Source organism: Leptinotarsa decemlineata, unplaced genomic scaffold (genome assembly GCF_025532065.1).
Source record: "Leptinotarsa decemlineata unplaced genomic scaffold, Ldec_3_MD MMD2_P_RNA_scaffold_4, whole genome shotgun sequence".
In the NCBI taxonomy this organism is placed as follows: domain Eukaryota; kingdom Metazoa; phylum Arthropoda; class Insecta; order Coleoptera; family Chrysomelidae; genus Leptinotarsa; species Leptinotarsa decemlineata.
Window position 1 is genome coordinate 4,538,609 of NW_027412531.1, and position 23,715 is coordinate 4,562,323.

The 23,715-nt window shown below is 34.8% G+C and overlaps 1 protein-coding gene across 5 annotated transcripts in view; it reads right to left on the bottom strand.

The window, feature by feature from the left end:
• LOC141487602 (uncharacterized) overlaps positions 1–23,715 on the bottom strand; it is a 111,274-nt gene that overhangs the window by 41,390 nt on the left and 46,169 nt on the right. For 2 of the 5 annotated variants that reach the window (XM_074186754.1, XM_074186756.1), the window contains 2 exons: positions 20,566–20,634; positions 20,383–20,507 (listed from right to left, as the gene is read on the bottom strand). The exons of 1 other annotated variant lie outside the window; for it this stretch is intronic. In XM_074186754.1, the coding sequence (XP_074042855.1) occupies positions 20,383–20,507; positions 20,566–20,634 (194 nt within the window). The remainder of the gene's footprint in view (positions 1–20,382; positions 20,508–20,565; positions 20,635–23,715) is intronic. 2 more of the 5 variants (XM_074186753.1, XM_074186755.1) reach the window with 1 other exon arrangement.

A 23,715-nucleotide genomic window follows, 5' to 3' on the forward strand; every position in this document is an offset into this window, starting at 1 on the left:
ATTTGTTTGATGATTTTCACATGAAAATATTTCTATATACTCTGCCCATCTGAGCAACAGATGCTCCAAAACATTATCATGCATAGTGCATATGATCTCCCAGACAAGGCTGCTTGTACGGAGACGCACTAAGGAACGACCGATTCTTTTATAATGAGTGATTTTTTTTGCTTGTATCTTTTTGGTAAAACTGTTTTTGACAGATCACGCGTTAATCGAGTCTTGTGTCATTGTCAAACTTGTTCGGTTTCATTATCAAAATTCATGCTCGGTGAAGAAAGTGCATCGTGCACTTCTTCCAATTTACGGGCAGTTTCGTCGGCCTACTGAGGGAGCTATTCGGAAGCTTGTGACTGAATTTCGAACCCAGTTTACATTATTGGACATTAAACCACCAACACGCATACGTAGAGTGAGGACCGAAGAAAATATTGCGGCTGTATCCGCCAGTGTTCGTGATGACCGTGAAATGTCGATTCGCCGCCGTTCACAGCAATTGGGCCTCTGTTACTTAACTACGTGGAAAATTTTGTGAAAGGATTTGGGTGTGAAACCTTATAAGCTGGTGCAATAATTGAAGCTACACGACCTCCCACAACGTCTAACATTTGGTGAATGGGCGCTGGCAAAGTTGGAGGAAGATCCACATTTTTATCGAAAAATTGTGTTCAGCGACGAGGCACATTTCTTTTTGAATGCATACGTTAACAAACAAAATCGCCGCATCAGGAGTGAAGACCAGCCACGAGCATTGCAAGAGCTACCAATGCATCCCGAAAAAGTCACTGTTTGGTGTGGATTAGGGGTCGGTGGCATCATCGGGCCGTACTTCTTCAAAGACGAAACTGGCCGGAACGTTACAGTGACTGGCGAGCGCTACGGTGTGATGATTGACGACTTTTTGTTGCCCAAAATAGAAGAATTGGACATGCATGACATGTGGTTTCAACAAGACGGTGCCACATGCCACACGGCACGCGAAACAGTGGCCCAATTAAGAGCCGCCTTCAGTTAACAGTTTATCTCACGTTGGGAGCCCGTCAATTGGCCGCCTAGATCGTGTGATTTGACGCCTTTGGATTATTTCTTGTGGGGTCTTGTTAAGGCTTATGTCTACAGGGATACACCAGCAACGACTGACGCTTTGGAAGCCGATATTGAAGCATTTATACCTGAAATACCGGTCAATATGTTTGAGAGAGTGTGCATGGGCCATTTAAAGCGGAGCCACGGACAACATTTACATGAAATCTTCTTCAAACATTAAATTATATGATCGTTCTATCGATTCCAATAAAGATTTCATCAATTTTTTTGAATTTTTTGTGTTGTTTTGGAAATCAAATCCTATACCTCTTGAAAATCACCCGTTAGAATGCGGCTGGCTATAGGACTTTTTTTGGGTGGAATGTAGGGAAGCAAATCAGCAGTTTCTTCAGATGTATCATTACTTGACATTTTGAGAATTTTGAACTTAAAATACCGTATATGTATAGTCGAAGTAACTGATATAGTAATCTTAAAGATGTCGGCGAAGTCAAAGGCCAAAAAAAAAAACAATACAAAGGAATTATGCCGCTACGAATTGGCGGTACGTATTATAATTTTTACTAACCCAGTTTTATGATTGGCTGAAGAGTCATAAAATTAAATTTGAAGTCATGTTACGGTGACGAATAGAATGCGAGCCGTCGTGTTGTTAATGTTTAGTTCAGGAAGTGATCGCGATTTCTGTGTAAAATCTGTAAAATCTGTTTTTTTCGTTAACCAGCCGTCGCACCCCTCAGAACGACAACCCTCAGAAGTCTAAACTTGTGCGAGCTAAGGATTAACGAGGTCTTACCTTTTAACGTGTGATTCCTAACACGGATTTGAATGTTGAAATTCGATATTGGTGCAGTAATGATTAATTTTTGTTATCTGTTTAAAATGTGGCGTTCTTGGACAAGTACTGATAGTAATAACGAGTCTGATAACGACGCAGACTTTCTCCTGTGTAGTGATTCCAATAGCTGAAAAGTATGGACACACCATACTGAGACTTCCTCCCTATTTTTGTGTTTTCAATCCCATCGAGTTGATTTGGGGAAAATTGAAACAATATATATCAAAAATGAAACAATTAGTGGACACAACACTCCAAAAGTGGGGCAAACCGCGAGCATATGTGTTGTTTCCTGCTTTCGGCAAACAAGTGTTACCCATCTTTACACTTGACTGCACCGCGCTGATGAGGCCAATAGCCAGAAACACGTGTCCGCGGTTTGCCCTACTTTTGGAGTGTTGTGTCCATTAATTGTTTCATTTTTGATTTTTATATCATACCCACTCGATAAAATCTCTCTTTGTATTTATATCCTGGACCCGGATGTCACGCAGGTAGCTATAGCTGCCTACATGGTCATGTTAGATGTAGCCTGGAAATTTTAGGTCTTCTAACTGGAACCACAAATGTGCGGTTGGCTCTTGTTGTTGACTCCGTGCATATGTGTTGCTTCCTGCTTTCGGCAAACAAGTGTTGCCCATCTTTACATTTGGCTGCACCGCGCTGATGAGGCCAATAGCCAGAAACACGTGTCCGCGCTTTGCTCCACTTTTGGAGTGTTGTGTCCACTAATTGTTTCGTTTTTGATTTTTATATCATACCCACTCGATAAAATATCTCTTTCTATACATATATATATATATATATATATATATATATATATATATATATATATATATATATATATATATATATATATATATGATGAAATGATTCTTCGGGTTTATTCCGTGTGGTGTATTATATATATATATATATATATATATATATATATATATATATATATATATATATATATATATATATATATATATATATATATATATATATATATATAGAACACCCCCCTAAAATTTGGGCATACTACGATATTTTTTCTTAGTTGAAAATCGGGATTTTTTATTAGCGATTTTTTTATTGAAAAAATCACTACGCCACTGGATTCAGAGTGCCTTATCAGTCACAATATATCATTTTTTTATGATTTCAACAATAGAGTGCCGCCAGATGAAAAAAAAAACAAATAGCGTAAACATTTTTAATGAAAATAATGGAATTACATTAACACAATTCAACTAACAATGAAGCAAAAAATTTTAATAAACGTAACTGATAATTAATTATTGAAATGTTTCGATTCAGTGCAACAATTAATTCTAACTCATATTCTAGTAGCCTCTACTAATCCACCACATGTGTCGTAGCGCTTACGAATGTTTCTGCTTACGTTCCTTAGTTCTTGAGGGCACATACCTGTCGAATTCTTGCACAAAGTTCATTTCTATCTCTTGAGCGGTTTTTGTAAACCTTTTGTGTGAGAAGTCCCCAGAGAAAAAAGTCCAAAACTGTGAGGTTTGGAAATCTGGGTGGCCACTCTATAAACGGACTACCACGGCCTATTCATCGGTTTGGAAAATGTTCGTTAAGCCATTGACTCACAGCTCCGGCATAATGAACTGAACACTCATCTAACTGGACAATTGAATTTGATCGTTCATTGATTGGCAGCTCGTGAATAGCATCCCAAAACTCTGTGTTTAAAAATTCTAGAAACCTCTGCGCATTAATGTTTTCCTCAAAAAAGAAAGGACCAATAATTCCTTCGTTCCATATCCCAGAACCGACGTTGATTTTTTGGGAATACTGGCTTTTACAGTTTATCACCCAGTTAGGATTATCCCAATAGCGACAATTCTGTGATGACACTACTCCATTTGTAGTGAACGTGGCTTCGTCGGTATATAAAATATTTTTTAGGAAATTTCTATTGTTTAAATATTCCCCTTGGGCCCATAAACAATATTCCAGGCGTCTTGCTTCATCGCCTTCTTGAAAGTGTGTAAAAATTTTGGCTGAAAGGTTTAATATTCTTCGCCTTGAGACATCTCCGAATAGTTTCTCGTGGAATATTCAAATCTAAAGTGGCATTACTTATACTGGCATTAGGATTATTTCCGAAATAATCTGAAATGATTTGATCATTCCTGTCATTCCTGTTTCGTCTTTGTACAGGATTACTTTTTAACATCGTTTTTGATACTGCACCAGTTTCATTGAATATTATATTTATTTTATTTACCGTACCGCAACTAATACGAGGACGATCTGGATGTATCTCATTAAATACTCTACAAACCCCTATAGCACTTCTAACGTCATCTCCCGAAAGGCGTACAATTTTAATTTTCTCTGTTACGCTCAATCTTGCAGCCATGACACAAAGTAATTCGAAGAACTGTAAGGTGAATATTGTTGACAATAGTACATTCAAATGAATTGAAGGGGTTATATTTTTAAGAGTGATTAATTTTTGGGAAAGAAAGTTTTTGGCTTTCTACTACTCCATCTTGATACAAAAAACAAGGATGAGGGAATCTTCCAAGGAAAGGAAGGAAGTAATCAATTTTTAAATAAGTAACTCTATACATGGATGTGTAGATCATGCAAAGAAGTAACTTTCAGACACAAACTGGAGGACTTTCTTTCAGTTTGTGCCTGAAAGTGACTGTGTGAGTTTTCGAATTTTTCAGTTGTCATAACTTTGTTAATAATGAATATTTTTTCATGAAATTTTGGTAACACCTATTTAGAGGCACTCTGAATCCAGTGGCGTAGTGATTTTTTCAATAAAAAATCGCTAATAAAAAATCCTGATTTTATACTGGCATTATATATATATATATATATATATATATATATATATATATATATATATATATATATATATTCTTATATAATGAGAAATGATTATTGAATAACAAAATTAGTTATCTCCCTAATTATATAACTGTATTATTAAAGGGGAACTGTTGGAAGGTAGGTTTACTATATCGTTTACTTGAACTATACACACCAGAAGCGTTAAAATGTAACTGACCACGCCGACACTATAACAGGCCACGCTTTTAAGGAGGCTTGTTTATTTTACCCAATAAATCCAAATATTCGTGATGATCATGCTTTAATCACGCATCAATCTTTGTTTGGATTACTTTGTTTGTTGGATGGATATAGTTGAGCTACTAACTAACCCAGTTGTCGCGTCGTTATCAAATTCAACTAATGCGACACAGCACACCACAGACATATTTCACATATAGAAATATCTCATTTCTTCTGGAAACGTTCCACGTCATAAAACACCTTAATAGCTCCGTAAAAATCCGACGGCTCCTACATTTTCACGCATCCATAATCGAGTATGCGACAGTGCCATTCCCTCTAAACCGCCATTGTCACGTCTAATTACCCCGAGAGAAACAGCCGTGAGATCCGTGGAGCGCATTGGAGCGTGTTCGGCTTTCGGTTGTTAATTGTAATTTCTGTGGGGCAAATTGCATTGCAAATAGACAGTGGCATTAGCGGCGTGTGTTTGTACAAGAGGGGCCTGTGGGCCGCGAACACTCCAACCTTTCTATGAGCGGTGTTTATTTAGAACCCCCGGAATTAGCCATCCGAGCGAGCTGCTAGTTGTTCTCTCTCGTTCGACTCGCAGATAAAACCTCTTAATTCTATTTTACTTCACCCTCTCGTCCTCGCCTAAATTTCGAATGAAGTTACGACCGCAGACGTCGTTGCCGATTGTTAATGCTTATTGCTGAAATGATTTTCCTAGACTATGTTTTAAGAGATATTAATTTTTGGGAGAGAAAGTTTTTGGCTTTCTATTCCCCATATTGATGAAAAAATGTGGGAATTTTCCAAAGAAAGAAAGGAAGGAAGCAATCAATTTCAAAAATAACTTTATACAAAGATATGTAGATCATGTGCAGAAACATATACAAAGAGAATGTAACACAAATTATGAAACAACAACAATAATTATTTGCCGCTCCGGGGCGACTTGATTGATTCCATTGGCGCATTTGCTTTTTCAGCTGCAGGAAAACCCGGAAAAACCTGCAGCACTACATCATCTGAAGATCTTGATCTGGCAATGTCCTCTCCTTTATAGAATAAAATATAGGGTATCTCCAGAGGCTCCAATAAATTCCAGAAGATATTGCCAGAATATTTAGTGACACGACTGTCATCATATTTAAACCAATCTGTTTCACCTTCAACCAATGCGTAATAATGACCAGATTCAACGCCAGAACCACAGTGAACAATGATTGCATGAAGATTATAATAGTAATTATTACTATTATATTACTATTACCCAAAAAAGGTCGATAAAAAACTGATTATAATAGTGGTCTGCAAGACTGAAGTGCTTATCTATTTCGAACCATCGTAAGAGTTTGATGCGTCCGTCAGAGGTTGAGAGGTTGTTTGAAGATCATCAGTATTATTTTTAGATTGACTGGTGCCTCAGATATATTCGTTGTCTTATAATAGTCAGTTACTTTGGCGCATATTTGGCAATACAGTTGATCATCATCCGTTAGAAGTTCTATTTTCAGATGATTCAACAAAAGCCCTGCACGGACTGGTTATCAGTCATATTAGGAAACGCTGGTGCAAGTTCGAGAAATTCACATACGTTTTTGTTACCTCTTGAACACGTACTAGAAAGTAAACTAGTGAGGATTTTTTCAGCAAAAGATCTACAAACACAAGACGAGATAGACTGTAAGGAATCATTGAATCCAGAGCGGTCAGGAATATTGATTCTGCTATTTTTCTGCTCACGAAGAGTATTCAACAAGATCCCCAAGAATTCGAAACAATCCTCTTGTTATCCTAATGAGTATCTAGTGGACTTCAAAGACTGTAGGAAATCGGTTGGTGGGAAAGATGATACATTTTTACGAAACTGCAACTGCATGAACAAGTGTTTCAGTTTGGTGAATAAATAGAAAACATTCTCGTTCTCGTTCATTGTTAAAACCTCGTTCTTGCAATTCTTCGTGATGAACAACACTTGTAAAATGCTATTCCTGTAGCAAGTGTTTCCTAAATTATCTGATTCAATTTTCTCCGCAAGATTTTCAAGACAACTGTCTACAGATTCGTAAGAAAGAACATGTTTCACAGAATCTGCATCAGAACCATTGTTTAAGCTGCAATCGATGAAGGGTATCGTAAAGGGATCGATTCGGCTCTTGCTTCATGAAGCTCTTTCACTGAAAAGGAACCAGAACCACGAGGACTGCAGCTCATATTTGGGGGGCAAGAATGACCTATATCCATTGACCGCACTGAAAAAGAAGGTGTATCGATCATTTGCGAGTTAATCTTGATAGAAGACTGATGAATATACATATGTCTCGACTTGTTTTGAAGATATTTTAGTTCCGTGCTGAACTACGAGCAATGCATGTTCTCATCAACATTATTTAAAGGAGGAACAGTTCCAAGAACCAAAGCAGAATTACCACGTTGAATAATAGAATGGTAATCTTTCGATGCTTGGCCAAATCTCCGTCCGAGTTCATGAACGAATAACAGAGACTCCGGGATATAAACGCCAAAAGTTTCAGCCGCTACTGGATGGAATAGATAGTTATTACCAAGATTTTGGTGTTTTTTTTTGTTTCAATTTTTCGCCAGACTATGCTGCAGTTTCAGCCGACTTCGAACTTTCATCTAGATGGGAAGCCGCTAGCGTGTCAACGCAAATGAAGTCCCAAAACACAGGTTTACCGAATTTTCATGGTATGAAAGACATACCATCTGGTTTTTACCATCATCTCGACTGGTACCTAATGGTTCCAGAGTTGCAGAAACATCCGTTGTCCATAGCCCGTTTCAATATGTCGTTCACCTGGTGATATCGAGATGTTCACCCTGCACTTCTACTGCAATTCAAACAATGTGCTTCAATTAATTAATTTCAATTATTTTTTCTATATTTTCATTTTTTCATTTCATTTTCATATTTTTTTTGGTACAATATCTACTATAATAAAAATACATCGTAAACCCATAGGAAACATTTCTATGTTTCCTTTGGTATGTTCTATACCTAAGCAATGAATGCTTGTATCGTAATGTTCCATTCTTCCATTTGGGTATCTTAATTTACTTTTTTATACACTGCGAGTTTCGAACAATAATAATGATAATATTGATAATATTGAGTAGATGAATTTGAAATTTATTATAAGAATTATTTTATATTAGTTAGGTTGGTTAGGATAATGGGAAAGAGAAAATAAGAAAGAATAAGTTATAGAGTAATAGAGTGATAGATTAATAGAGTAATAGAGTCGTAATAATAGAGAATAGAGTTCGGACTTCCATAGTCTACTATATAAAATGATTTGAAATCCCTGAAACAAGTAAAAAAGGATAATTAAAAAAGAATAGTTGAAAATAACAATTATATTAAGCAACAATAAACCTGAAATGAAATGATAGTGAAATAACCTACAAGTAAAAAATATAATAATTGAATAAATAAAAATTAAAGGAATGAAAAAAGAAAATAATAAAAAATAAAAAAGTGTAGAGATTCCAAGTCACGTTAGTTCACGACGTTTCGATTGTTGGTATCTACAATCGTCTTCGGGTGATGACTGGACTGAATCCTCCGAGAGATGACTATTTTATAGGTCGTTGAAATACTTTCACTTTCTCTACTTTCCATTTTCCGCTTCACTGATTCCGTGAGAGATGACCGTTTTGGCGGGAGTTGGTCATTTTTCGTTTGATGATGGATTTCCATATGTTTCGTATATCTACGCTGGCCTGGCTGAATACGTTGTTGAACAACATGTATGCGGCTTCCTTAAATTTTCTCCTGAACCAATGTTCCTCTCTGTGCAAGATCTCAGCTTGGGTGATTGATGGTGGTTGGATTCGTGGTTCAGATACTGTCCCGTATGAGTGGGTTTTCGGTATACAGATGTTTCCCACTTAGTGTCGGTCCTCTTCACCAAAACGTCTAAGAATGGCAATTCATTGTGGATTTCCTTCTCCATTGTGAAAGTGATGAAAGGTCTCATGGCTAACACCGCACCACAGTAAGCCCCCTCACTTGTATGGTCTACCCAAAATCCACAAGAAGGACGTTCCGCTTAGACCGATCATCAGCTCCAGAGATTCGGCTACTCAAAACTTGTCTAGATTTTTACTTCCCTTAATACAAACATTACAAGGAAAAACATCGTCTTTTGTGAAGAATTCAAGGCATTTTGTCGAACTACTAGGGTCAATTGAAGTCACACAGGAAGATCAACTAATTAGTTTCGACGTGGAAAGCCTTTACACCAACGTTCCGGTCGAAGAAGCACTCCAAATCATACAGAGAAAACTATCCGAAGACGGGAACCTGAAAGAGAGAACGAATCTACCTATAGGAGTAATTATGGAATTACTAGGATGCTGTGTACGAAACTGTTATTTCCAATTGAAAGACGAATTCTTTACACAAGATGAGGGACTGCCAATGGGATCGCCACTTTCACCAGTCATAGCCAACATATATATGGAGTGGTTTGAAACTCTGGCCATTGAAGGAGCCCACAAGAAACCTCGAGTCTGGTTGAGATATGTTGACGACACCTTCATAATATGGAACCATGGGAATACTGAACTAGACGCCTTTCTGAAACACATAAACAGCGTGAGACCTTCCATCACTTTCACAATGGAGAAGGAAATCCATAATGAATTGCCATTCTTAGACGTTTTGGTGAAGAGGACCGACACTAAGTGGGAAACATCTGTATACCGAAAACCCACTCATACGGGACAGTATCTGAACCACGAATCCAACCACCATCAATCGACTAAGAGAGGAATCATCAAGACTCTATTAGACCGTGCTTTTGGGCTCTGTAATACAAAGGAAGGTCTCGAGAAGGAACTAGACATCATCAAAAATGATCTTCAGCGGAATGGATACTCCAAAGCGATGGTAGAAAAGACTTTGGCTAAAAGACAGCAGGAGCCTCGCAAGGAAGAGAAGCCGTCACAACCAGTGCTTGCACTTCCCTACATCAGAGGATTATCGGAGAGGATAAGAAGAATTGGTTCCAAGTACAACATTAGAACCTGTTTCAGATCCAGTAACACTATCCGTAGCAGCCTCACGAAAAACCAGGCCCCCAAACGCGGACTGCGATTCCAAGAATTGCATTTACCGGATACCCTGTGAGTGCGGAAAATCTTATATTGGTGAAATTAAGAGGCCATTGAATGTTCGCATTGCCGAGCACAAGAAGCACACACAGCGAGGAGAAACCAGCAAATCAGGAATAGCAGACCATGTTTGGACCCATCAAAACAACATCGAGTGGTCCCAAGCTGAGATCTTGCACAGAGAGGAACATTGGTTCAGGAGAAAATTTAAGGAAGCCGCATACATGTTGTCCAACAACGTATTCAGCCAGGCCAGCGTAGATATACGAAACATATGGAAACCCATCATCAAACGAAAAATGACCAACTCCCGCCAAAACGGTCATCTCTCACGGAATCAGTGAAGCGGAAAATGGAAAGTAGAGAAAGTGGAAGTATTTCAACGACCTATAAAATAGTCATCTCTCGGAGGAATCAGTCCAGTCATCACCCGAAGACGATTGTAGATACCAACAATCGAAACGTCGTGAACTAACGTGACTTGGAATCTCTACACTTTTTATTTTTTATTATTTTCTTTTTTCATTTCTTTAATTTTTATTTATTCAATTATTATATTTTTTACTTGTAGGTTATTTCACTATCATTTCATTTCAGGTTTATTATTGCTTAATATAATTGTTATTTTCAACTATTCTTTTTTAATTATTCTTTTTTAGTTGTTTCAGGGATTTCAAATCATTTTATATAGTAGACAATGGAAGTCCGAACTAGTGAAATTCATCACGAAACATTGTCAATCACCTTCAAACAAAGAGGAGTGTGTATTAGTTAGTATTAGTTTTCGAGAATGAAACATTTAATGTTTTGTTTGTAGTTCGCCATTTTTGTTATTTGCTTTACTTTTAGAGGTAACATATTGTATAGTTTAGGTCCGAAATAGAATATAAATCTTTGTGTATGACTTTTTCTGAGTTTGGGTATTCTGATAGATAGATCCTCAACAGATCTTGTATATTTTTCAGCAAGATTTTTTTCGTAGTTCTGTTTGTTTTTGAATATCCACTGAAGGCATTGATAGGAATATAGACCCCTGACATTCGAGATCTTGGAATTTTTATATAGCTGATGTGTTGAGAATAACCTAGGTTTCTTCAATATAATTTTCATCAAAGTGTTCTGTGTTGTTTGAAGTCGTTTTATTGTTTTATTATACATTCCACCCCAAGTATTTATACAATATCTCAGGACAGATTCCGCTAGAGATTTATATAATATAAAGATATTTCTTTTATCCAAAATATCTCGTAATTGATAGAAGCTTTTAATTAGCAATCTGAGTCTTTTCACTACGTAATCAGAGTGCGCGTCCCATCTCAGATGCTGATCTATCATAATACCTAGATATTTTATATTTATCAACCTTTCTATCAATGGACAAGAGCAATTTTGTGTTTCACACCCTGTTTGATGTATACTCAAAGTATTTTTTTCCGGTTGGTCATTTTGTAGTAAAGAGAAAGTTAGAAATTTTGTTTTACTAACATTCAGACTTAGAAGGTTATAATTTAACCATAGCCTTACATCGCTTAATACCTTCTGTGAATTCTTGTATACATTTTCCCACGAGTCCCCTGTAATAACAATAGCCGTGTCATCTGCATATGATATGAGATGCCCTTTGAAGTTTTGTATCGTACTTAAAGTGTTTATATAAATTAGAAACAGAATTGGTCCTAGTACTGTTCCTTGGGGAACTCCTATTTTGACTTCCGTAGAACTACTGAATTGGTTATCGATTTTTATTTTTTGTACTCTATTAGTTAAGTAGTCTTTTAGTAAAAGTAGAGTTGGTCCCCGTATACCATATGTGTATAATTTATTCAGAAGCTTGTCATGTGCTACGGTATCGAAAGCTTTGGCAAGGTCCAGAAAAATCGTCAAACATTTTTGAGAGCTATCCAATGCCATTACGATATTTTCAATCATATTTAATACAGCGCTTTCAGTATTAGAGTTTGCTATGAAACCAAATTGACTTTGTAATATTACATGATTTTCACAAAAGAAATTCATTAATCTATTTTTAAGTGTAAATTCAAAAATTTTCGCAAAATTATTTATAACAGAGATGGGTCTATAATTTTCTACACAATCGCGTTTGCCGGCTTTATGAATAGGAGTCACCGATGAGTCTTTCCACTGTTGTGGTAGTTTTCCTTGTCTATAAGTTAAGTTGATGATGTGTACCTACTAGTGGCTTTATCAGATATTTATGTATATTTTTTATGTATAATGAGGATATGCCATCGTGACCTGGTGAACAGCTGTTTTTGAGTTTTGATATCATTTCAAATACTTCGTTTTGCGTTACTGGCTTGTATTCCAAGAAGATGGAGCACCGACACATCACTCCAGACAAGTAGGAAACTATTTGAATACTACTTTTCCGGGTCGTTCGATTGGCCGTCGGGGTCCTACAGAATGGCCAGCCCGCCCGCCAGATTTGACACCTTTGGTTATTTAAAGAAAATATGTACAAAAGTGAAACTGCTTCAATATTGGATATACGGCAGAGAATAATGAATGTTTGTAGAGATATTGACGTTACTGTGTTCGAAAATATTCGACGTGAAATATCGGATAGGCTGTTCATATGTCAAGAAGTTCAAGGCAACCATTTCGAGCATCTTTTGAACTGACCTCAAGCTTATTACCTCATATTATGTAGTTAAATGTCAATGTATTCAGGCAATTATTAAAAGTTCCGCCATTTTGTTGTAGTTGAAGATATTGATATTATATTCTAGGGTTGTGAAGCATTTGTCAGGAGCTTCAAAAAGATGTGTCACAAAACCCCCCTATCCATTAATTTGTTTTTCCAGATGCATTAATTTCATTATCCCAAATTTCATTTCTTTGAGTTGACCCGTTCAAAAAATGAAAGGGGGGAAATTACTGTATATTTACAATGTAAATAGTTGTACATTTACAATTATATATTCATGATGTACGTTCTTGATTATTCACAATGTACATGTAAATTTTCAACAAATTATAATTCTTTAATTATCTATTTTCATTGAAGCTCCGAAGCTAAATGTAGCCAAAACGTTTGGCAAGTGGATTGTAAATTTTTGGAATTAATAACTTTCCTCAGTTAAAGAGAATGAAATGTTTCTTTTGACTTTTATTAACAAAAATTGTTTTTCTTTTTTTTTAATACAATAGCAACTATATACAACTAGATAAAATAAAATTGTAAATCAGCTAAACTGAATGATGTTCTCATATTCATAACTCAACATAAATTAATGAGTATGTGTGTTTATGTCCAACTGACAGTGAATCTCTTGTGATCAGCTTCAAAATGATTGTAATATATGGCAGATGAAAGAAAATAATTACTTTTGAAATAAAATAATTCATTGATGAATAACCTGTTCCGCATTGTAAAAATAAACAATAAAAAATAGTCAAATTTCGAAAACACTAACATTAATAAAAAGTAATCGTTACATTCATTGTTTTCATAAGGATATCCCTGTTGGATATTCATCCAGAGTTGAATGGAAGCGTTTGTTGAATTATTCTAGGTGTCTGACAGGATGTATATTTGTAATAGGAAATGGAAACAAACTGGTCTCAAACTTAAGTGCTGGTGCGTCAAAATCTGGATACGGCGCATACATTCACTCCCCTCATATCTAAATACAATAATATATTGTGTAAATAGATCGACTTACATTTATATTTATTTTTTAAACAATTTCAAACATTATAACAGAGTGTTATCCAAACAACTGCGAAAATATTGTTTCAGAAACAAAATAAATAGGATTGTAACTGAAACTGGCGGGTTCGTCGCGGACAAGTAGCAGATATGAATGAAGGGTATAGATAGAGTAAATTATATTATATCTTTTGTATCGAATTGGAATTTCGGACATGTGATTTTGATTGGGTTCAGTTGTCAATCATTTGATTAGTTTTTTTGGTGAACTCTACTGAACATGTTTTTGCGGAAGAAATAAAAATATTTTATGTATTGAGGAGAATTGTTGGAAATCGTGGGAGTTAAACTAGTTCACTAGTTGAAAAATGTTTCAACTATTACAACGGCTGATCAAAATACAAGTTAGGGCTGGATATGAATATATCTAAGGAAAGTGTAGAATACATTCAAACCCAGAAAATAAATTCAAGAAAATATTCTTGAAGAAAAAGAAATCCACAAAAAATATATACCTACTCTGCAAACGTTATTTATTATTGATTCGTTTTTATTGAATACTGAAAATATAGATAGGCGTAGTAGAAAAGGGGTTTTATTTCCAATGACAACTCACAATTGCCCTATTACCAAAAATTACAAACATTATAGTGTGTACAAATAAAAAAACTATGGAAACATCAGACATAAATATACTCTATCATATATGATATGAATTTCTGCATTGAGTCTGGATCCCATTTATATATATATATATATATATATATATATATATATATATATATATATATATATATATATGTATGTTTTGGTACCTGAGTTCTTCTTCTCAAAAGAACGTTGCGAAATTAATTTCCACCGAGGATGACAATACACCACACGGAACAAACCCGAAGAATCATTTCAACATATTCCTGTCCGTGAAAACCTTCGATCTAACATTTCAAACCTTAACGGGGAGAAGAGGTCATATCGTGTTGTCTCTTGAGTTTTTTGCCCAAAATGAACCAGTTCGCAGCAAAAAATTATTTTACGAACAACTACAGAGATACATCGTCATAAATGCGAACTGGATTTATTGTTATTTTGTAGTTAGTACCTGCATTAAACGATTAAAGGATATTCAACAAAACTAATTTATTAATAACAAAACACACAACATGTAGGAATCATAGTAAATGTTCAATATCCTTCAGACATCACGCATGCGTCTAGACGTCGGCGCATTGAGCCACGTATTCACTCAAATATTGCTGGAGTCTCTCTGATTACCCTGCACGCATCGATGATGCGGTTTCTTAAGTCCTCGACATCGCGAACAGGAGTACGATAAACCAAATGCTGTAAATGTCTACAAATAGAGAAATCGAGAGGATTGGGATCCGGGGACCGAGCGGGCCAGTTCTGTGGTCCTCCTCGACTTATCCACTGATTTGCATATGTTTCAGTTAAATGCTGACGTGCTACTTGACTAAAATGGACGGGAGCCTCATCATGCATAAAAAACATATCCCTTCTGACGCCTAAAGGAACTTCCTCCAGCAGCACTGGATGCACTTCTCCTAAAAATTGAACGTATGCCTCACCATTCTATCGAGGAGGTAGAATGAGGCCCAATTAAATCATTCCCAATAACACTGAGCCACACGTTGAGAGAAAACTGTTCTTGACGGTAAGTTTCGAGAATAGCGTGACGGTTTTCATCAGCCTATCATAATCGTAATTGTAATTATGAAAATTATTAATCTTGCCCCGAGAAAAACTACATTCGTCTGTGAATTCTATCGTCTTCAGAAAGTCACAATTTCTTCCAAAATCCAATTGCAAAATTCAAGACGGTTCAGAAAGTCTCGCGGTAACAGTGTCTGTACTCGTTGCAGATGGTAATAGTATAAGAGTTGTTCCTTCAAAATTCGAAATACCGTCATATGATCAACATTTAGCTGAAAAGCAATCTTTCTAGTATTGGTAGTAGGTTGTTCTTCAATCAAATTAAGTACTGCTTCCTCAAGCTGTTCGTACTTCTCGATGGCGACCACAATCCTGCGTTCTTTTGTCGAATGATCCATATTCTCGTAATCGTTGATGAAGTCGAGCGAATATTCTATGTGAAGAATGCTGCCGTTGAGGATACATTTCAGCATATCTTCTAGAAGCTTCTAACCCATTCCCCTGCGACAGACCGTAAACGTAATGCATATCAGCCATTTCCTCATTTGTGTATGCCATTTTAATAAAAAGTGAATTATTGAAGTAAGAAATTAAGAACAGAACAACAACACACACTTATTATTAATTCAATTTCGAAAATTCACAAACTGACAGCGTCGCTAATAGCGAACTACTAGATAGATTAGTTTCGTATTTTCGCATCTATGACGATGTATCTCTGTAGTTGTTCCTAAAATAATTTTTTGCTGCGAACTGGTTTATTTTGGCCAAAAAACTTAGGAGACATTTTTTGTTTAGAATGAAACAGGCTATCGGAAATAAATTTTTAAATGGTAACCAAATAATAAGACAAAAAGTTACATTGGAAAAACATTTTAGGGGTTGCGTTTTCCACCCCTTACAACCATGGGGTAAACCAAATAAATTTCTGGCCAAGTGTCTTTTTGGTAGTACAAAACGTCAGGTTGATTTCAATCTGTTTAAAAAAATAATAAGACAAAAAGTTACATTGGAAATACATTTTAGGGGTTGCGTTTTCCACCCCTTACAACCATGGGGTAAACCAAATAAATTTCTGGCCAAGTATCTTTTTGGTAGTATAAAACGTCAGGTTAATTTCAATCTGTTTAACAAAATCTGTTTGTTTGTTTTTCCTAACACGGAATCACACGTTATTGTAACTTTTTTAGTGCTTGTGAAAAACATTGTTATACCTACAAATTTTATGTACCCCCTTCAAGGGGATGTATCTTAACAAGGAATGCTCCAATTAAATTTCTTTATATGAAAGATCCTTTTTTTTTTTTGGTGAGGAATCACCTCCTTAAATGTTTTACACTTATTCAGTTACACCCTGTATAATTTATACATAACATGATGAAATAAATCTATCTAGCAATTGAGTAGAAACGGTCCAACACATCTTCATCGAATATAAAATTTACGAAAAACACTGAATATGCGTAATACACCACAAGAATGTTTATTGAATGATGTGACACAAATCGAAAATACGTTGAATTTTATAAAACAAAGTAATCTCTACCAAAAAAAATTACTAAGAATTGACGGTCCCAGCTGAGAAGTAGCAGCTAATGACCTAGCAGTCGATGGTCCATGAGGGATAACACTGTCTCATATGATTCGTTGATAAATTAATTTTGAAGCACTCATCTCTTCCATCCTAATGACATTCAACTAAAATCCAAATTTAGTTTATATCTCTTCCCAAGGCAAATAAAATCGGTATCGATCAGCTGAATATAAACAAAACTGCTACTCACAATTGACACGCCAATCAAATACCAGATAACGGACTGATGGTCAAATTTCATTTGGAACGATTAAGGAAAGCTTTGTTTATTTAAGCCTGCAATGTCCGGATATCCCGCTGGTAAAGTTCTCATGTATCTCCAGATGTTAAAAGTCACTGTCAACTCGTAACTGGACTGAAGGAACTTCTCCAGACCTCCCGTCGACAGGTCCACATTTTACATTTCGTTTCTATCGAACAACTGAGTAATTTGATATTGTGATAGGCACGATATTCTGATTCGAAAAAGTACGTTGTTAGCGCGTGGAAAACCATGTTGAAAATTTAATAAATCCTCTGCATGATTTTTAAAAAGTCCTGTAAGAAACATTTTTTGCCTGCTATTTCTTTATTGATATACAGGGTTGTTTAAGTTCGAGTCTATGCGTGGGAAACTCGTTAACGGTAAAAGACAGAAACGAGGTTGAATCGTAGTAAAGTTTCTTCTTTTTGGGTTTTTGAAATATTCAGAATATCAGAATTGAATATTTTCATGGGAGATCAATTTATCACTGATGATATTTTCAAGTCATGCGATGGAAAAAAAATTCACTTGTCTCATTTTGCTTGATTACAGCAAGGCTTTTGACACAGAATATTCGTTTATCTTGTGTAAAAAACTTCAGTTTTTCTGTTTTTCTCGGAGCACAGTATCTCTGAATCTCTTTTAGACACATATTTATCAGAACGGACTCAAAATGTTATACTGGATGGTGAACAATCTATTTCATTGCTCAGAAGATTTGGAGTACCACAAGGTTCAGTGTTGGGACCACTCATTTTTGCCCTCTACATAAGAGATTTACATAAATACATACAGACATGCAAAATTCACCACTACGCCGATGATACCAAACTATATACCTCTTTCAGTTTCTATGAAACTAAAGAGGTCGAAAAACTCATTGATAGAAATCTTAAATCGCTATTTGATATATCCTGTGCACACAATTTAAAACTCAATCCAAATAAATCGCAAGTTATGCTTTTCGGACCAAAAAATAGAAGAAGTGCGGTGCGTGAATCTCTATCTATTCACATCGATAATCACGCTATCCCCTTTGTAGAGGCAAGTAAAAATTTAGGTTTATGGTTTGACACCGAACTTAGATTCACAAAACATGTCAATTACGTATGTAAGACTTCTTTCAATATTTTGAGGCAGTTATATCCTAACAGACTTGTAATGTCTAAAAACTTGAAACTCAGCCTCTGTGAGTCTCTGATACACTCAAGACTGGCCTACTGTGATAGCATTTACGGACCAGCTTTACTAGAAACTGATGCTCGGCGTCTTCAGAAAAGACAAAATAGTTGTATTCGATTTTCGTATGGAATTCGTAAATACGATCACATAAGCTCATCCTTTGAGAATTCAGGTTGGCTGAAACTTAATGCCCTAAGAGAACTGAACCTTCAAACTTTCACTCATAAAATATTGCAAACCGAAACTCCACCCTATCTGCGTGATAAACTCATTTCACTATCTTTCAATAAAAACAGTCGCAATCGACACCTCTTGTTCACATCCAATCATAATTCGGCTATTTATACACGTAGTTTCTCATACATGGCAGCTAAATTGTATAACACCATATCTGTAGATTTCAAACAGTTACCTCTCAAGAACTTCAAAAAAGACTCAAAGCTCTAATGTCAACGAGTCAATAATTTAACATTATAACACTTTCCTCAGGCTATCAAATAGGTTTCGATTTACCAGATTTTGTTTTACCATATCGCTATTGTGTTATTTTATAGTTATTTTATAATAATTTATTATTTATTTACGATACCTTGCACTTTTTTATAGTTTGAAAGGTTAGGTTTAAAAGCAGCTATAATAGCTGAACCTCGCCCATTTATCATACTATGTTTCATCATATCTTTCTATGGTTTATTTTTTTTGTTATGATTATTATTATTATTATTAATATCTTGGGAAAGGATGGTTTTGGCTTTCTACTTATTTATACAAAAAAATGTGGGAATCTTCTAAAAAAAGAAGAAAGAAATTAGTTTCAGAATAAACTGTACAAAGATGTGTATTTTATGGAAAGAAGTAACTTTCAAACACAAACTGAAAAAAAGCCCTCTCGAAATAACGACTTTCATTTAAACATTGAATTACAAGAACAAAAATTATTTTGAAACAACTACTTTTATATGAACATAGAAGAGGCAATAAGGCAATTGACTTATTTTAAAACATCGGATGTCTGCCATTGAGGATGATAGATAGTGTTTTCTGTAAGTGAAATTTCACTTCTTTCATATACTATATTGGGCAGGAATTCTGTGAATAATATCAGATTCAATTCCATAACGAATGTTTGGAGTAAACACTGAATAGAAAAAAAAGTTTTTTGTATAATTCAATATTCATAATAAATTGGTTGTTTCTTTTATCATATGGTAATATTGCTATATTCTAAACCGTAACAGATACGAAGACGATCAAATCGGAAAAAAGTTAACTGTCATCGGGAACAATATCTACAACGGTCGAAAAAAATGTACGGAGACTCTTGTCCTTCTCGAGTTATACGGGGAAAACCAAATATGCTGTTTTTCGTTATTTTCGAATGGAATTGTTATTTCGGAGAATATCATTTTCAATGAAAATAGAACTTTGAACAAGTAACAATAATCAACTGAAATGTAAATCACAGCAAATGCTCAGGATGCTGACCTTGTTTATGATAACACAACTCTGCCCTTCTTCGAATATTATTCACTTCACGATTAATTTCCCTCCTCCTCAATCTTCCGAACTCTCTAACAATGCTGTGTTGAATGAAGGTCCTCAATATTTTGATATTCGCTCTGACCATGAACTCTATTTTCAGTGTACCTCATAAGAATGTATTCATAACACTTAAGTCTGGAGACCTTGCTGGCTACCTCACCGGCTTATGATTCTTTATCCATTTATTACCAAACCTTTCAGTCAGGTAATCAGATACTCGTTTGCTATTGTGCGATGGGGCACCATCATGTTGAAACTAGATATTGTTATAGTTAACCAAAGGTAGATCATCCAAATACTCTTCGAAAATCAAAATAAAAAACTGGTGATAGGTTTCTACATTCAGAATTCTGTCAAATTAATGAGGACCAAAAATTGTATCTTTGTAAATTCCTGCTCACACGTTAATACTAAATCGCACTTGAGTTCGAATTTCTCGGAACTGCCTGGGGTTGTTTATGCTCCAAATGAGTTCGTTATTTCGGTTGAATATCCCACGTATAGATTTTCCCGGGTTCATGTTTATCTGCAAATTATTAATTTTTGTTGAAAAGGACACAATGTCTAACTTACCTCATACATACCTCATTTATGAAATTCTCTTTAGTTTCCTGGTCCATTCTGTCTCCGTATTTTTTCCTCCAATGCAGCGCCTATAATGAAAAACAAATTTGGTGATGGTGGCCGGAAGACGAAACGTTGGAAAGCAAATCAGGAAACACCATTATGTAACAGGGAAAAAGTGGCAATGTGAAAGGGCAATTTATTTTCGAATAAAAACCATTTTCCGAAATTTCAGTTTTTTCCGGATATACTCGGGATTTCAGAACTTTCTCAACGGCATATTGTTGATCAGGTAAATGCGCAACTTTCCTTCAATTTAACCAACTTCGTATCTCTCATAGTTTCCGAGATCCCAATGGTGAGGATCGAATTTGAAACACCCTGTATATCTGAAAACACTTTAGGTCCTAGTTTTTCGAAGCTTATGTTATGAAACGTTGGTATTATTAAAATTATTATTAATAATAGTTTTCATCTCATTTTGAAAAGCGAATGTAGTTATCACATTCGGCACATTCACGAATGAAGAAGAAATTATTTGTTGTAATATTAGGATATTTTGCCGAATAAACTCTTGAAATGTACTTAAACGATATAGCAATAAATTTATGATCGAACTTTTCGTGTCAAAATGGCCACCATCCACTTGTTTCGAATGCGGATCTATCTCTTTTACTAGAAATATTGATAAAGCGATAAAATCATTATTCGGTGGTATATCACAGTTGATAATTTTATAGACATTCATTAAAAAAAGTAGCATCAACTTATTTTATAACGAATTCTTGAGGGAAAATAAAATCGTTAAGGAGAATGAATCGTACGTGACAAAACCACATTTCCAAAACCAAATTTCTTTCTATAAATCGTCTAAAATATGATAGAACTGACCGATACTTGATAAAAATCCATTATAACGTATTCAAAAAACACTCTTTAATGTGAATTTTACAAAACTGCGACACTTATGTCTTATGTCGCTATACGATAGAAACTTCGTTCGTCGGTATTGTGACGCCCGAAAAACCTTGATTGAAAATTCGATGTCAAATCGTAATAAATGAAATGAATTCTCCTCCATAAATTTTTCGAAAAAGAAAGTAGATGATACCACTACTACTACATTTCATATATAATAAAACTGTATTTTTTTAATGTTTTCTGAAATAACAATTCTCTGCGTGAAAATACCATTTTTAGTTTTCTTTGTATAACTCGACAAATGCAATTTTTTCAACCATTGTACTGTTCCCTACGATGGTTACCTTTTTCACATCTTCGTATCTGTTGCGTATACTTTCTTTTTGACTCTAATCCAGTTTTTGAAAGTAAAGAACTTTTTTTTGTTACCTACAATTTTTTTAGTTGTATTGACAAGCACGTATTGCTCGAATGAGTAATTAATTGGAGTATCACGTATATATTTCCAATTTTTTTTTTTGGTTTTTTAGTTTCATCGTTAATAAATCCATCAGAAAGTCTCTAACGTAGGTCTCAAGTTAGTAGCTACGTAAATATTTGATATATATCTAGTAGTTTCATTATTGAATGAACATAAATTCATTTAGAAAAAATGTGTAACTGAATTTTTTATTTAAATATCGTACATATTCTTTAAACAATATAAATATTTTTGTCCTTGCTTCTTATTGTTTCTGGTTTCAGAAAATATAATAAAAACAAAAATTTTAATGAATAAGCATAGTTTGAGAAACTAAAAAAACACGCTTTTAAAAAACATCGAACTATACAGTTAAAAATATTTTTTTAAAATAAGCGTAAAACAATAACGAACGAAAAATACTAGTATTATTGTGAAAAAAGCCACGGTCGCTTGATATACAAAAAATATGGCACAAAGCGCCCTTGCTTTTTTCATAAATAATTCTAGTATTTTCCGTTCGTTATTGTTTTAAGCTTATTTAAAAAAAATATTTTTAACTTTTCAGTTCGATGTTCTTTAAAAGCGTGTTTTTTAGTTTTCTAAACTATATTTAGTTTCAATTTTTTAGTTTCGTATGCTATAAAAGCGTGTTTTTCAGTCTTTTTAAATTATATTTATTTTATCTAAACTTTGGGATCAATCAGCCGTATATTGTTTAGAAAAATAACCATTGATATTAGGGGTATATTATAGGGGTATATTATACTTATCAACCCTCATCGGTCCCAAAATCTCTTTATATTTACAGAAAAAAAAACAATTCGAAAAGCAAGAATTTAAATTGGCCGCGTGTCTGTTGACCAATAAAATTGATCGTGTCTAGAGCGGAGTTGCCAAGTGTATTGGTTTTTAATATACAATCATAGATATGATGATCCAATTCGACAGATGCCATTTTTGTTGTTATTGTTATCAACTCTGTGTGAATACAACTGTTACAATTATCTAATTGAAGAATTATTTTTTGTAAAAGGTAGGTCTAGGCCTATTTTGCTGCATATTCCGTGTCATTAGTTTACATTCCGAAAAATATTTTTTCAGGTTATTTTTGGATTGAATTTTACCATTACTACCACCAAAATGTTCAAATATGTTTTATACCTAGTTGTAAAAACAGATCATTCATACCAGACAAAAAGTTTTTCAGTATTCCAAAAAACGAAACTTAAAGAGATCTATGGTTTTTTTTAGTTGGCCGAGCTAAAATAAAAATTAAATCGAAACTTTCCATCCTTCGATAAAAAACAAAGTCTGAAATGAATGTCATATAAATAAAAGGGACCGACTAAATATACCACCTACCGTTTCAATTTTTCATTCTTTGGTACCAAAGTATTGCAAATTTTCCAAGTAAAATTCGTCGATCATTTCAAAATCGACTCTTGGTAAGTAGTCGAAGTCAGCTTTAACAAAACTAGGCTCAACATTCGTTTTGAAATTATTTTAACAAAAATACGAAGTTATGTGTGGAAACCATTGACAGTAGAAAGAGCACATTGTCGCATACAATATAGAGAGCGCTGGCTGACTGGATGACAATATGGATTATATACCAGTAACGTTGAATTTCTTATTTTTGGTGGGTGGCATGAGTGCATAATTGATTTATTCTATAAGGGTTCATGAGCATTCGAAAATCATTTGAAAATACATCTCGTTAAATTCTATTTAGAATCATATTTAGATATATATATACTATATCAGTTATCAAGGCAAATATTATTGT